The sequence below is a fragment of the Poeciliopsis prolifica genome, unplaced genomic scaffold (genome assembly GCF_027474105.1).
Source record: "Poeciliopsis prolifica strain line A6 unplaced genomic scaffold, Auburn_PproV2 SCAFFOLD019, whole genome shotgun sequence".
NCBI classification, from domain to species: Eukaryota; Metazoa; Chordata; class Actinopteri; order Cyprinodontiformes; family Poeciliidae; genus Poeciliopsis; species Poeciliopsis prolifica.
In genome coordinates this window covers 20,927-36,950 of record NW_026562394.1, presented here as the reverse complement: position 1 = coordinate 36,950, position 16,024 = coordinate 20,927, and the positions used below count along the sequence as shown (strand labels likewise).

General features: G+C 36.5%; 1 protein-coding gene across 1 annotated transcript in view; it reads right to left on the bottom strand.

Moving 5' to 3' along the window:
• LOC129368620 (rho guanine nucleotide exchange factor TIAM1-like) overlaps window positions 1-16,024 on the bottom strand; it is a 40,017-nt gene that overhangs the window by 7,053 nt on the left and 16,940 nt on the right. The window contains 7 exon segments of the mRNA XM_055043668.1: window positions 261-386; window positions 725-793; window positions 994-1,218; window positions 10,551-10,684; window positions 12,754-12,966; window positions 15,444-15,530; window positions 15,728-15,822. Coding sequence (XP_054899643.1) covers window positions 261-386; window positions 725-793; window positions 994-1,218; window positions 10,551-10,684; window positions 12,754-12,966; window positions 15,444-15,530; window positions 15,728-15,822 — 949 coding nt within the window.

Sequence of the window (16,024 nt, the reverse complement as noted above, 5' to 3'; positions counted from 1 at the left end):
GCCCCAAGTATCTTTTTACAAACATTAGCTCAACCCATCATGATAGTACCCATGAATCATTATGATGGTTCATGGGTACCATAATGAAAGTGAATTTTCTTCTGAGTGCAGAATTTGTGCAATAACATCATAAATAATTAAATGGAAGGGTTTTTTTTATTTTTTAAGGGAGACAATGTGAAACAGCAGAAATAACTAGACATTGATCTTCCAGTCATAAATATCCAAATGATTCTGATGTTTATAGAAGAAATTTTCACCTTAAACTGATCCACTCTCTCCAGTCTGTCCAGATCAGGCACCAGTCTGATTCCATCTTCAAGCGTTCGCAGAAACTCCAACTGGAATTCCACCATCTCTTCAAGATTACCAAATAAAACATCCAGCTACAAAGAAAGAATGAGAATTCTGTTAGTACTATTGTACATAGTGAAGCTTAATGACTGTCAACTAATATTTACAGCTCCTTCTATGCTAGAAAAAAAAAAAAAAAAAAACTTCTGATTTGTGTACTCACAAGTACATCTAGGCTATACTTTTACTTCCACAGTAACTACAAAGTCTACATATATACTCACGTCCTCTATGTACAGTCAAACTACAAACTAAATAATGACACTATTTGCTTCCATGCATTATTCTATAATAGATCTAAGAATTCACTTATAGTTTCCAAATGTGAGTATTGTCATTTTTGGTATAAATATAAGCAGCATGACAGTACCTCATCCTGTGTTAGGAAACTCTCTTTCTGTAAAGGTTTCAAGTAGCACTCAATGAGACAGCGCAGGTCCTGAAAAATATTTAAAAAGAAAAACAAGATCTGTCTTTGAGCACACATTGTGCAGAAGGTGTTTTTGTGATTCAATGGCAAGTATTGTGGACAACGACAATGAGTAAACTTCAACAGCTCTTGATGCAACATAATAATGTTATGACATATAACTAACACTTTTTAAATGCCTCTACTTAAAATTAAATTAAAACAGACACCTTGACATAGGTCTTCTCTGTCTCCACCAATTCACTGATAACCTTGCGCAGTTTGTCTGCATGGGAAAGCTGCCTCTGGGCGGCAGTGCCGGTACCAGGCGCCAAAGCTGACACAGGGCTCGGTGACAGGGACGATGAAGACGATGATGAGGAGGATGACATTGGGCACTCCAGGGGATTCATATCATGGAGATTGCGGCAGAAAGCAGTGACTTGCTCTGTGCTCTGTGTGGGAAACGGGAAACATTCCATTAATCTAATGTCAGAATTCCTTCACCTTAATTGTAGAACAAGATTATGAACAATTAAAATGTCTTTGGAAGGTTTTTGTGAACATTCACATTATTTTTACAAGAATACACTTCAGTTTAATTTATTAGGATTTGATGTGATAGATGGGATATAATTGTTTCAGAATACTTTTGTGTTCATCTCTTCTGATTCAATACTTTGTAGAACCACTTATGTGTGATTTCAGTGGCATCATTGTGGTTATGTCTCGATCAACTTTGCATATATGGAAACAATTGTGTTCTTTGCAAAATCACTTAAGCTCAGTCAGATTGGATGGAGAGGTTCTTTGAAGATGAAATTTAAAGTCCTTCCATTGATTCCTAGTTTACTTTTGCTCAGTTCTGTTTTGATAAACCTTTCCAACTTACAACTAAGCATCTTTCTTCTCCAGGCTAAGGAAAGACATATCCAGCATGATTCTGCTGGATATGACTGAAATGTCATATTTCAGTCTAAGCATTTAGTGCTCATGGTGATGTGCAATGTCCTAACATGCAACTGCACGCTTTGATTTGAGCCAAATGTAAAATGAATTTAAGATTGGCTTTCTTCCCGACACCCTTTCAAAAAAATCTGATTTGTGGAGAGCAAGGCAAACAAGTTTTGTGAACATATTCTCTACAGCTTCTCTACAATTAGCATTCTATTATTTTTTGTTTGTTTGATTCTTTGATTAATGCTCTCCTTATCTTGCCTGTCATTTTTAAGAAAACCCATGTCTCAGGTCGGTCTGAAGTTGTGCCATGATATCCAAAGCTTAAAAGGATTTTAGAACAAAACATGCTTTATTTTTTTTCACAATCTTATCCATTATATTTGTTCTGTTTCTTGGTCTTTATGATGCCATCTGTTTTCATGCACCACAACTGGAGAATAAAGTACAGAATAAAATAAAAGGCAATTGTTTTGAACAATTGCTCAGAAATCCTTGTTGATCTCTGAGTTATGTACTACTATGAACTGATTAATCGCATAAAATCTCAAACTACTGATTAGGTCATGACTAATGTGCAAAAGTTCAAGGTGTATAGACACTTTAACATGAAACTCAAGGGTTACATAAAATGTGGTTGTGAAAACTTGCCAAGAGCCACTCTTCCAATCCTAGAAGCATTCCTTACATGATCAGACATGTTAGATTTAAGCAGTATCATCTCCACTATTAAAAAAAAGTGCATTTATGCAAATATTAGCCTTGCATTTCTTTAATAAGCAAAGATGCAACATAAGGAATGTCTGTGATGTATCTGAAAGATGTTCAGACCACAGATGTTCCTTTCCCAGGCTTGTTTCAAGTAAACATTTAGGCAAGAGCTACTTAATGGCCACATACTAATTTTGCCTTTCCTATCTATTCACAGTTTAGAATCCCTCAACCTAAGAATTTGATTACTACAAGCATTTATTAACCTCACTACATTGCTCAATAGCTATTGGAAGGACTTTATCCTACAGAGACAAATTAAGGACATATTTCCATATTTTAATTGCTAGACCCGTACAGTAAACCTCTGTGGGTAAAATTTCGATTAACGTTACTGACCGGATTCACTTTAAATCAGGAATCTCCTACTCCAATCCTCCAGAGCTACTTCCCTGCAACATTTAGCACCCACTCCAACACAGCTGAATCAAATTATTGAATTACCCCTACAGGACAAAGATCTGGTAACAACCCATTCATTTGATTCAGGTGTGTTGGAGAAAAAACAAAAGTAACCTTCTTCACATCACATTATACATGTTAAAACTTGATTCTGATTGACTTTATTTTGGGGCAAAGCCATTAAAAAAGTCAAATTAATTCATTTTTTATCCCACATATATGCATATTGGTATATTTTAAGTACATAATAAAAATAAGTTTTTCACATCACTACAGCTGCTGTCTTTCCAAAATGAAAATAAAATAAACTGAAGACATGTTAAATAGCCCATGTAAAATTGAATAGATGCGGAGGCTGTCCAATTGATGCCCCCACTTAGATTAATGCTTCAAATCTGCAAATATATACCATAAAAATGCCTCTATTTTGTTTGACATGCACTTTTGTTGTTTTTTGATGAGCACCCTTCTTGTTGCTTTTTGACTGACTTAATTGGAGACAGATGAGACAGGTTCTGTCTTGATAGATAACACGGCTTGTCTCCTGTAAGGCTGCAGCAGTGACAACACAATTTTCCATCATGGTATTCAAAACAGCTTTGAAACATGATGCTGTGAATCTTTTTTCATGTCACGATGACCAGCTGTAAGGGAGCAAAAGCATTGAAGGCCATCTCAATTGAGATCATCTCAAATAGAAATGTATTAATACAAAAGATTAAAGCTAAAAATGTTATGTGTGGACAATCAACAGCAATATAATTGATTATGTTATACCCTTATAACATTATATTTTTTAAGTATTAGAAATGAAATATGAAGATCTGTGGAATGAGTAAAATAATAATAAAAACACTGATCTAAGCTGTAATTTTCTCTTGTATACTTCTGCTGACATACCAAACACTCCTGTGACTTATAAACGAGATCTTATAAATTTTAGCCAGGCAAACTGGTGACTATTGAGAGACAGATGAATGAATGAAAAAAGCACCATAATGCTTTATAGAAGTACCACTGTTATTTTGCATTCTGCAACCTGAATTAAGATATATCACAAAATAAATATGAATATTTGTTCATAATAGTGGGAAATGTGAAATGTTGGTTTCGATTTTGCTAAAGCATCAACAGACAATAGTGCCACAATACGATTATTATCCAAATTATTTAGATGCCAAGATAGATTGTTGGTTCCAACTCCTAAAGCTGCTGGGATAGATGAGCATACACATGTATGGTGGATGTATGGATTTGGATAGCAGGCTCCAAACGGAACATACCCTGAGAATAATCTCTTCAGTATGGGCACAGCACCATTACATAATCACTGACCTGTGTGAGCTCAACTCCACCTCACGAGCCATAAAACATGCAACCTTTCATGCACTGCAATGCTCACCACCTGGAACGCGTTATAGATGGAGTCAGTTGAGGGTTTAGTTTTTCTGCTCCTCCTGAAAGCCGACATCCTGGCAGGTCAAAAAGGTTTCAGGTGTTCCCTTCATTCTTGCTCTGTAATTTCCGAGTTGAAAAAACATCCAGACCCCTTCACTGGTCAGTTCCAGAAAAGCCATCCAAAAAACATCCCACTGCAGTGAATTCACTTTTTTGTTTTAAAACTACTGATACAAAGCCAGCTGATGGCAGAAGTTTAAAGGTCGGCTTTTCAACAGTCTGCTGTGCAATTGCTGCTGCAGCTGAACAAATAGGTCATTACACAGACTGCAATGAACAACAGAGCTCTCATGTCATCTTATCCTACAGGGTCCATCCAATCACTGTCTAAATCCCTACTGACTCCGCAGGCTCAACTGTCATCTCTCTGTTTCTCCTCTTCCTCTCCATTCCCATCTGTCCGTGCCGCTTCTCTCACTCTTCTGTCCAGGTGACTCAGAACACCAGAACCAGTGGTGCAGATTGCAACGTTAAAAAAAGGAGCAAACATCACATCCTCTTGAAGAATAGCTGGGGGTGGGATTGTGGGAAGAGAGTTAGGAAGTGAGATGTGGTTACATTCAAACACATCAAGAGTGAAAGACAGACATCAGCTTTCTGCATCTCTGATAGAGAGAGAGAAATGTCAGTGCACCCTTAAACTTCAACTCTTTGTGGTAAAGCTTAAGTATGTCACTATGAGAAAAATGACATTATTTAGCATACAAACAGCAAACCAGTTAAGTAAGAATCCGACTTGAACCATCAAGTGATATTTTGAAATATAAAGAAGCTTTTAAGGGATATTTCTTCATCTTCGAAAGTGAAATTGTACAAAATAATTTTCTGTAGTTCACTGTCTTGTACTAGACTGACATAGACTATATGAAATCCTCGGCTAATCAGCTGTTCTGATCCAATTTTTGTTGATTTTAACATTTTAAAACCATTTAAAATGAAAGTATTCATAAATGTCATGAAATGCTATATTTGAAGAAAAATAACCATTGGTTGTTTTTTTTTAGCCAAACAACTATCAAGTTACTCCTCTAAAATTACATTGATGGCACTGATGTATTGACCTCACAGCTTGCAAAGGGCAGAAGAGCATGCCATAGATTAATGGCTTGTCATATGCATGTTTTGAGCTCAAATTATATTTTCAGCTTACCATTCACCAAACGTTGCAATGTGTTAGTGTTAATGTATGTGATATTGGTGCACTTACTTTGGAGTTGGAAGTCAGAATTGATTTTAGTTTGATAGGATTCCTAAAGTCAAACAGCTTTTCAGATTAGTTAAAGGAAAAAAGAACATGTGTTGTATAAAACAGACATATTTCATCCTAACCCTGCCATAAAAGCATGTTGATTTTTGTACATTTGAAAGCGAGGTATCTAAATCAAATTGTCCTTTTGAAGTCTAAAGAATGACATAATCATTCATTATCAAAACTCAATGTAATCTTGAGTTTTGATTTCTCAAGAGCATCAAAACTTAAAGCATTTCTTCGCAAAGAAATTAGTTTTAAGCAAATTATGCCGGTTAAAGAGTAATAGAGTTATCCACATGCTACAAAACCTTTGACACTAAAATCTATTCGAAAAAAAGAAAGCCAAGCAAGAAGTCAATGAAGTACAACAAAAATTACCTCTTTTACGATAAGTCCAACAAAAGTCCTGCCATTACTCAATGTACTGCATCCTTGACTTTCCCCACATTCAGAACAGAGAGGAAGGGATGTGCAACACATAGGGGTGGAGCAAGTCAGCAAAAACCAGTTCCTACAACTATCACCTGACACAGCAAACACACATTTATAATCCTGGCAGGAATCACACTCACACTTCAGTGGCCGAATTGGAGGCCTCACTCTTAATTACCCACACTCATTTTCCCCCTTTTGACATGAAGAACTCAGTGTACATTTGAGAGCAGATTTTTGACTACTTGTCTTTTCCTGCCACTGTGGAAACAAGCATGTACTTGTCGTTGTCAGAGAACAAAGGAGGAGTGATGGGAAAGCAGAGCGGGATGAGTCCTGAGTTCTGTTTCATGTGCAATCGCGGGGAAAAGCAAATTCTATAAGAAAAAATAAGCAAGAAAAGAAAGAATGTAATCAGTTAATCTTAAAGTATAGTGACATAATGACACACATTCTCACAAACTATAAATGTGGATTTTAAGGTTTTGCAAGGTGCACACTTCCTCCTGATATTTGGTTAATATGGGAGAAGTGAAACCAAACTAGTCTCTGTATTACTTAGTAGAACTATTAAAAATTGTGATTTATATTTTTGTCCCACTTTTCTAAGAAAATAGAAAATGGGTGTCATGCAAATAAAATCTATCCGTTGTTGGAAATTACTGACAACGTTTATACTGTAACATTCACTCGCAGGCTTGATTAATGATCTCATTGCGCCCTCCACTGGGAAAACATGGAAGTACAGCAACATTTCAGCCTGGTTCAATGAAGCTGGTTAAAAAAATAACACGAACAGCATAAAGTTTCAAGTGTATCTTGAAGTTAAAATTAATAGATTCATTAAGTTCTGTATTTATTTGAAGTTCTTACTTCTAATAATTTTCTTCATCTCATCTAGAAAAAAAATATCTAAAGGTAATTAAGAGCCTCAATACATGCAACAATTCTGTACATAAGAAATTCATATTTCACCTGTATCACTAAAGTTATTGAAATGTATTTGGATGTTATATAATATTAAACAGTAAACTTAACTTAATATGCTCTCATATTTTTGATTAACAACATGAAACAAAACAAACCCTGATGAAAATTTTCCCCTAAACACTGAATATTCCATTTTCCATTTCATGTGTCCCTGGTTATATTTGTAAATTATAACCGGGAGTTGGCAGTGAGGCTGACTGCAGTGTGGAGACCCCCGAACAATCACAGACATCTTTATTAACATTGCGATTCTTAAGCAGTCAGCTTTTTTTCTGTAGTTGGTTTATCATACAAGGAAGGTAGCTGTTTGCTTTGTCTAAAATAATGAAAATTTCCATTTCCTCCGGCTAAGCATACACTCATTTATCTCTACTAAATGATGTGAAACACCGGAGAGTGAAGTAATTAGAGTGTGGGGATAATTAAAATTGTCCCACTTTTTTTTCCTTCAGTCGTCTGCCACTGTGTGTCCGTAGGCACCGGGTAAAATGAGGTAAGACACAATCCTCAGCACTTCCCAGCTTTTCCAAAGAGACAGTGAAACAAAAGAATAAGCACCATGAGGGGGAAATAAAGGACAATACAAATAAAAGGATAAAAAACTATTGTTTTAGTTGTCTGCTGGATATCTGTGTTGGAAATTTGGATCATCCTTGTTAACAAAAGCATCCAAGTGCTGAGGGTAAGGTCAAGGCTAACAGCCGGCTGGACGGCTTAAAGAGAACAAATTCTGTCTGAATGCCAGCAGCAGCCTCACATTGTTTATGATAATGAACAGCAGGGGGTTAGTGGGGAACAGAAACCAAGAAGAGGAGAAAACTGGAAGGACATACAAGAAACAAAGGGCATTCAAAACAAAGAAAAACAAACACTGAGACAGGCTGATCAGAGGAAGGAAGAAAAAAATGCTGCTATCATGTCTGAAATGGGACACGGTCACATTGTTTTCAATTATGGGAACAAAATAAGACAGTAAATCAAATAGCTACATGCAGAGGAAATGAAAGACAAAAACGAGGGTCTAAAAAAGGCAACAGATGGAAATGAGGACATGAATCAGACAGCATATGTGAGACTGAAGCAGGAGGTGAGAGACGGGAAGGTGAGATGGAGATCACAGACTGCCAGGGCTTTGTAATCAGACTGCAATACTTCTTCTGGCACACTGATTGGAGAGGAACTGGTTTTCTTCTTTAAATATCAAAAGCCTTTTTTTGTGTGTGTGGGATGTCTCATTTAACAAAGAAAACACTCTGAAGGTTTTAGAAGCGCCTTATATTTCAACTTTTAAAAAATGCTCTGCTTTTACATTTTATTTCCCTTCTTGTTTTTATCTTCAGCTCCATGTAGAGCACAATTTCTAGCAAAGCTCCTTTTTTTAGATTTTCTCACATTACAACAACCATAATGGTATATTTTCTCTGGATTTTATCTGACAAACTACTCAGAGCATATAAATGTAAAATATTTCCCAAGCACGTGAAAGAATGATGTTCTGGTCAAATAAAAAACTACATTGTAGTTCTTAAATGGCAGAAATTTGCTTCAAGCTGAATTTACCATCTGCCGAGTGAAACACAGTGGTAGCAGTATCATGCAGGGGGAAACTTTTCTTTACCAGGAAATGTCTAAAAAGTGACTGGCTGTCAGCAATGACAGGTCAGTAGATTGGTAGATTCACCTTTTCTCGTAAACAAAGTTTACAGAGTATGTCAGTTTCAACATATCTAGAGAATGACTTTTTCCAGTTTGTCTTTGCAAAATACCAAAAGTTCCGTCAGATTAAACAGAACATGAGACAAGAATTTAAAACTTCAGAAACTGGTTATTAAATTATAAATCATTTAATTTTCCAAAAGATGAAGAATCACTTTTTTGACACAGAAAAAAGGCACATGTATTAAGAAAATAATTAGTGGTGCAAAACTTAAAATTTTGGATCAACAACTTGGCAAAAGCACCATGCAAAACGCTGCAGCAAAAAAAATAAATAAAAAGGGAAGTGTAAAAACTAAAGGCTGCAGAGGTGTACATTTTTAATCGGGAACTGTTCTCAGCTGTGGAGTTTCACAGCTTTTTCTCACATCAAGTGTCCTAAATGAAATATAACCCTACCCACTCTCCCAAGCATTCTGTGCTTTGCTTTCAATCTCAAAATGGCAAATCAGAGTCATAGAACCATTCTGTCCAACATAGGCAGGCCTGGAATGAGGCTGGCGCTGTCCTCACTTGACTGAATCTCACCAACATACATCAAGGAAGGATCTCGGCACCATTTCTGCTGCCCTTTTCCTCGAACATAAAGATTCAACATCAAATGCAGATACAGAGAAAAAAAAATTCCGGTGGTTTCAGAATATCAGACTTGGCTGTGGTAAAGGAAGTGACAACCGTATCCAAGGGAGACTGGCTGGCACACAGTCTCTTCCAGACATCAGATCACTGACGTTAATCGGACCAGACATGCTGTTAATTAGAAAGTGATGCTGCTGTCTCACTCTTTCCCTCACCTGCCTCTGTCCACGTAACACACGCACAAACATTATACTGGATGAACATCTGCTCATTCATTGAATGACAGGTTCACACACACCCACACACACACACACCCACACACCCACACACCCACACACACACACACACACACACGCACACACACACGCATACACACGCACACACACACACCAAAACTCATAAAATATTTTAGCAGAACTTTTGCAAATAAAACCAAACATGAAATGTAGTGAAGCCATTAAGAATCAGATTAAGAAATATTATGTTGGGTCAGCAGTGACATTTGTTTCATTCATTCAGGGTCAGAGTTTTTCTTGGTGTATCATTTTTATCACAATGTTTCCTGCCAGAACCTTTTGGTTTGACCTTTTGGTGTGTTCTTTTTATTGAGATGTAAATATTGTTCCAATTATTTGTGTCAGGCGCTGTGGCAAACAAACATTATATGATGGAAAAAAAGAAAAACTTACGACAACTAGTAAATAACACAATTTACTAGTTGTGTTATTTACACAATAACACAACTAGTAAAGAACTAACATTACAGCTTTAAGATGTGTCACATTCATTTCTTAACTTCTATTTTAATTTGTGCATTTCTTAACAGTAGGCCAGGGCACGGCCCATGTAGAAGAGATGAACACTTTTAACACTGCCAGGGCGATATGACTTTATTACTTACTTACCATTGACAACTTAAAGAAGCAAAACTGAATTCTAACTTCTAGTTTTGTGGCCTCATATACATTCAGACACTGATCTTATTCTGCAAATTCCCTGACAATAATTTTCTTGTGGCATCCACACACCTCTATTATATGGTGCATTAGTGTGAAATGGTGTGCAACAATTGCCCCATTATGTTATAAATGAAGCATACCCATCATCTGATTTGGACCTGAACAAATAAGGTGTGCTATATCCTCTGATAAGTAAATATTCAATTGATAATGACCAATTTTAATAATTCATATTTGACTGCACTTAATGTCTTTAAATGCATTTTCCTACCTTCTGTCCAGCTGCCATTAATGTTCTATCATTGTGATGATCTCTGGGGCTCTGCAGGGTTAATAGAGGTCCCTCTTCCATGCTGTCATCGGGACTCTCCACAGTCAAACCTGACACCTCGTCCAGGATGTTCTCTGCAAAGACAAAGACAGTTTCAAATACAAAATGCATATTTGTTTGGCTTTTGTGTATTTTGTATAAAAATACACAAAAAAATATGACTCAATCAATCAACTTTTTTTTGTCTCTTTTTAGAAAACAAAATATTACCAAGCACCACAACAACTTCCTTTGTACAACCAACACAAAAAAGTGAATATTTAAAACAAATACACATGGTATACATTTTTCTCACAAATACAAATCTAAAAAATATTCCAAGTTCCAATTGTTTTTGTGTCTTTGTTTAGATCAACTTTTATTTTAGATTTTAAAATACTGTTGTTAGTTTACAAATCACTGAATGGTTTAGCACCACAATACATCAAAGATCTGCTGTTGTTGTATCAACCTTCTGGTTCTGGTCTGCTCTGCATCCCCAGAACCAGAACCAAAAGAGGAGAAACAGCTTTCAGCATCTATGGACCAAAATTTGGAACAAACTTCCAGAAAACTGTAAAACAGCGGAAACCCTGACTTCCTTCAAATCTCAAGTAAAAACGCACCTGTTTAGAGTTGCATTTGAAATGTAATATGTATGGATTTGATTTTGTGAATATGTATGTAATTTTTTTTTTTTTTTTTTTTTTTTTTTTTTTTTTTTTTTTTTCCTGTTGTGGCACGGGGCCCGGCGAATACCTGTGGTTAAACGGACGGCGGAGTCCGGCGGTAACAGGCGCTTAAATTCCGTGTCAAAGGGAAGGGGGAAGAAAGGGAAAAAAGAGGGAAAAAAGGAAAAAAAAAAAAAACTTGGTATTTTATTCTATGTTGTATGCCTTTGTGTTTTGTGTTTATGATGTAAAGCACTTTGAAATGCCTTGTAGCTGAAATGTGCTATACAAATAAAATTTGATTGATTGATTGATTGATTTAATAAACAGGTTTCTTCTAAACTGCACTTCTTATGGTTTTCTTTCAACAATAGGTTTTTTTCTTGCCACTGTTCATAATTTGAGATCAGCACATTTAATATTTGCTATGTGAAGAGATTGCAGGCATAAAAAACAGCAATGATTTGATATGCTTCCCATTGCAATCCTCTTTTCATTTTTAAACAGTTATTAAAAAGTTTTTGTTTTGGATGTTCAAAAACGTATGCTTTATTCCATAAGTTTTTTATAAGTGCTTTAAGCCTCACCACAATTATGTCTCAGGACCTGTCTGCTTTGATCAATTATCTTCAAAAATTGTTTGCTCACTAAAGATCTTGAAAAAAGAAAAATGGTTACAAATTAGCTTATTTCTGAATGTATTTGATTGCACAAGGCTTTATTTGGGTGTAGTAAAAAAAACAAAAAAACAATGCACATCAATGTTTTCTAATTTCATATGTCACTTGCTTTCCATTTCGTAATTATTCACTACTTTCTGTTGGTAAAATACTAAAGAAATATGCTAGGATATTTGTAATTGGAATGCAACCCAATATAAAAAAGTTCAAAGTGGACAAATACTTTTCCGAGGCATTGCAATTTAATATAAAGTTATAAATCCTTTTGTGTATGTTTTATATTGAACTTCTAATAAAACGCTCCCTCAGAGGGTCGACTGATGAGATTAGATATTCAGTCCAGGTTCAGGACAAATCTCTCGTTTAAAGTCTCCTTCATGTTTGAAGACTTCATGTTCAACTTCCTCTTCAAGCACAGCATCATTAGTGACCTCCGTCTGGCTTCAAAAGTGTTTTACTCTCCATCTGACCCTCAACATATGGCACATTCTCCGTGATGACAGCACCACACTGCTGAAGGAATTATATTAATATTCATACAATTCTGAGCCCCTGTATAAACAATGCCAGCTTGTCAGCTTGTGCATTAGAAGCCCCCTGTTTCCAGTGAATACAAATGATGCCCTTGCACAAATAAAAAGAGCAGGTCAGGGGAAGGCTGCCGGCTGTCTACAGGTTAGGTATCAGACAGCACCCGTGCATAATTAGGAGACCCTGCAGATAGTGATGCACTTTCCTTTTCTGTGTATACAAAGTTAGGGTGCTTTGATGGAGTGCACAGTTGTCCTTTTGAACAAGAAGATGAAGTCTAACCTTGACTCTGCGAAAAGATGTCTGTGGCTGGATCTTGTTCTCCGTCGGCGCGACGAGGAGGACAGAAGCACTGCACCTTCGAGTCTAGCTGGGGCAGAGTGCTGACAATCAGGGTAAGCATACGGTTCCCAAAAGCTGCCCTCAAATCATCCAGTTGGAGGGCGGAGGCAGGTTTACCATTGAGGAACTGAATCTCATCACCTGCTTTCAAACCTAATGGATGAATAAAGAAAAGACAAAGACCATTCAAGTCATTCTAGAAAGTAGTAAATTTATCAAACAAGTTTTAATGTAGGTGTTTTTGGTGAAAAAATTATTTAGTCTCATCTGTGAGCTTATAACCAATAAGGGAGGGACTTTGTGTGTTAATATGTACAAATCCCCACAAACAAAATGTGTGTACCATACTTCCTAACAGCAGCTCTGAGACTAATCAGACATGTTGGGACTCTAATGTTCTCCAGTACATTAAAAATGCATCCTCCCTTGCTTGCTTCCTTCCTTTCTTGCTTGCGGCAAGTCCTGATGTAACAAGACTGGATGGATTTAGAAGGGAGTGCACAAAGCCTGTCTATTCCTGTCGTTTTATGTTATCATATACATTGTCTATGAGACTATACACATGAAAGGAACCCATTGACTTCACTGGAACACATCTCCCGTTTGACACTTCCCCCCCTGACCACCTGTGCTGGGTACTGTTAATTGAGAATTAGTGCTTAAACTGCCAATTTCACCAATCAGCCTGATTAGTTGTGACAGCTGCTCTGGGATCTAATAGTTACTCAAATGGATTTTTATTCTGTTAACAGAAACAGACACACTCATGATAACTAGTGCAAAATTTCCTGACACTTTAAATCCAAAATTAAATGGGAGAGGAAAGCAAACACACAGAGCAATAGATGGAGACAAGAGATGCACAGTTAGCCATAAGTCATGACCTAGTTGTATGGGATCTGAACTGTCAGTTAGAGCAGTTATTATTGGAGAGGGAGCGATAACGCTTCAGGCTCTCTTCTGCTGGGGTAGGAGTGTGTGTGTGTTTTGCCTGTGTATTGTAGTTTTACGGTCTTGCAAAGGTAACAACAAACTTCACTGTTTTCCTGAGATTTCATGTGATAGATTGACACAAAGTAGTGGTCTACTGTGTTTGGGGAATAAAAAGCAATCACACTTGCAAATGTTTTTTGTTGTAAATTTCCATCTATACAAATCTGCATACTCAATATTAGATGTAGAGCAAACATCAATTTTAAAGTCTTGACACAGATTTTCAATAAGATAGTGCCAGATGAAAAGCTATGGACTATTTTGTCTGTTAAAATCCCAATTATAATGTGCTGAGGTTTGTGGCTATAATAAGACCAAATCTAAAAAAAAAAAATCAAGATCAAGAGGTATGAATACTTTTGCACCACATTGTTTACATGTATGCTTCTATGACAGTAGTGGCAACAATAGCTACATTGACAGAAAAATACCTTTGGTTTTCATGTAATGTAAACAGTGTAACATTATACTAAGATCCACTAAGCTCACCGAGTGATACAACCTTTTTCTCTGCGAGTAGAGGGGGAGAATCAGTACAGCTGTGTCCTCTGGCTGCATGCAGCCTGCTAAGATAGCAGCTTTTTGATTGCTAATACACTGGAGGCCACAATCTCACACATGAGTAACCTTGGTTCGACCTCAGGGCATGGCAGTGGAGCATGTTATTTTCTATACATTAGTGCTGTGTCCACAAAACGGCTGCATGTTTCTCAAACCCATTAGGTCTCTCTGTCTCGCTTAAAAGATAGGGACCTGTGAGTGGGGGACAGAAGGGTTGATCTTGAGAGCCTCCTTTCCAAGCAGACAAACAAAATAGAGCCTAGAATCTTATTATCTTGTGGATAAAGGTTTAGGCACAACCCACCCTGAGGAAAATAAATATAAATCATCAGACAAACACGGAATGTAGGGCACATGAGTCATGTCTTTTCAGACTTTCTGATGAGCACACAGAAGCTCTTCTTTTATTAATCTACTGTTTCATCACTGCTGAAATATGTCTACAGACTCACTGAAGTTGTTCAAAATTCTTGATCATTTTTCTTTTTCTTTTTAAAATTGGTTTATCATTTTTACCTAAATAGCTCATATCTGTTGTCTAAAAAAACAATAAAAGTATACATGCTTCATTATATTAAGAACACATGCAATAATAATATAGTCTTTTATCATAATGATGACATGTGTTATATTTAACCTATACATTTATTGCAATTGATTTTTTCAACATCATAACATGCCCATTTTTCTTGGTCCCTTTAGTATCAGGTATTACCATCAAGGAAACTATTACAATATCATAATAACTCATAGTGATATTCTGATTCAATATGTTTCGGAGCTCTATGAATTAATACTCTATTTTGATTTTAGAAAAGTGATAATATTTTGATCAATATCGTGTTTGAAATAACCTGTACTGTCTTTCACTTTCATCATCACAACTTCTGCACTATCCCCATTGAAAATTAAAGTACTGCCGTTCAAAGGTCTAGGTCAGTGCCAAACAGCCAACATATTTAAAAAAAAAACGTCAATTAATTCTTCTAATAAGAGAGGTCACATATCTACCAGACATTAAAAGTAAGATAGTCCATACTGCAGGTTTGCTTTAAGAAAATTAAAAATATATTTACCTTTAGCTGAAGCCAGGCCTCCTGGTTTCACTTCAATGACATGAAGCCGCTGCACATCATCCTCTTCTGTAACTGCCACAGTGAAACCTGAGGAAATATGTTTTTAAGAGAGTGATTGTCATTCATAAGTATACCTTTGAAAAAGATCACCGCAGCGATTTAAATATAAACCAATTAGGTCCACTTATGACTAAACGTGCTTTCTCTAATTATGAGAGCAAGACTCAATAAAGCCAATTAAAGAATCAATTTGATACAGCTTCTCAGTGTGTCGAACTCCGTACCATATCCAATGGTGCTGGACTCTGCTTTGTCAAAACAGATCACCTTGGTAGCTCTGGGGCAAATCTCAATTTCTTTGTAGATCTGCCAACACATACAAATAAATGCATATTTCATTGGAGAAAATGGAAAAATACTTTTGCTGTAAGATGGATAAGGTCAGACTATTACTCTTAATAAAGAATGAACTGCTCCATGCATTATTCTGCAGAGAAAGTGCATGTGAAGGTTGTGGGGTCAGCACATGGGTTAAAACTGTAAAATGAGTGAGTGTAGGATGGGGTTTTGCCCTCAGAGCA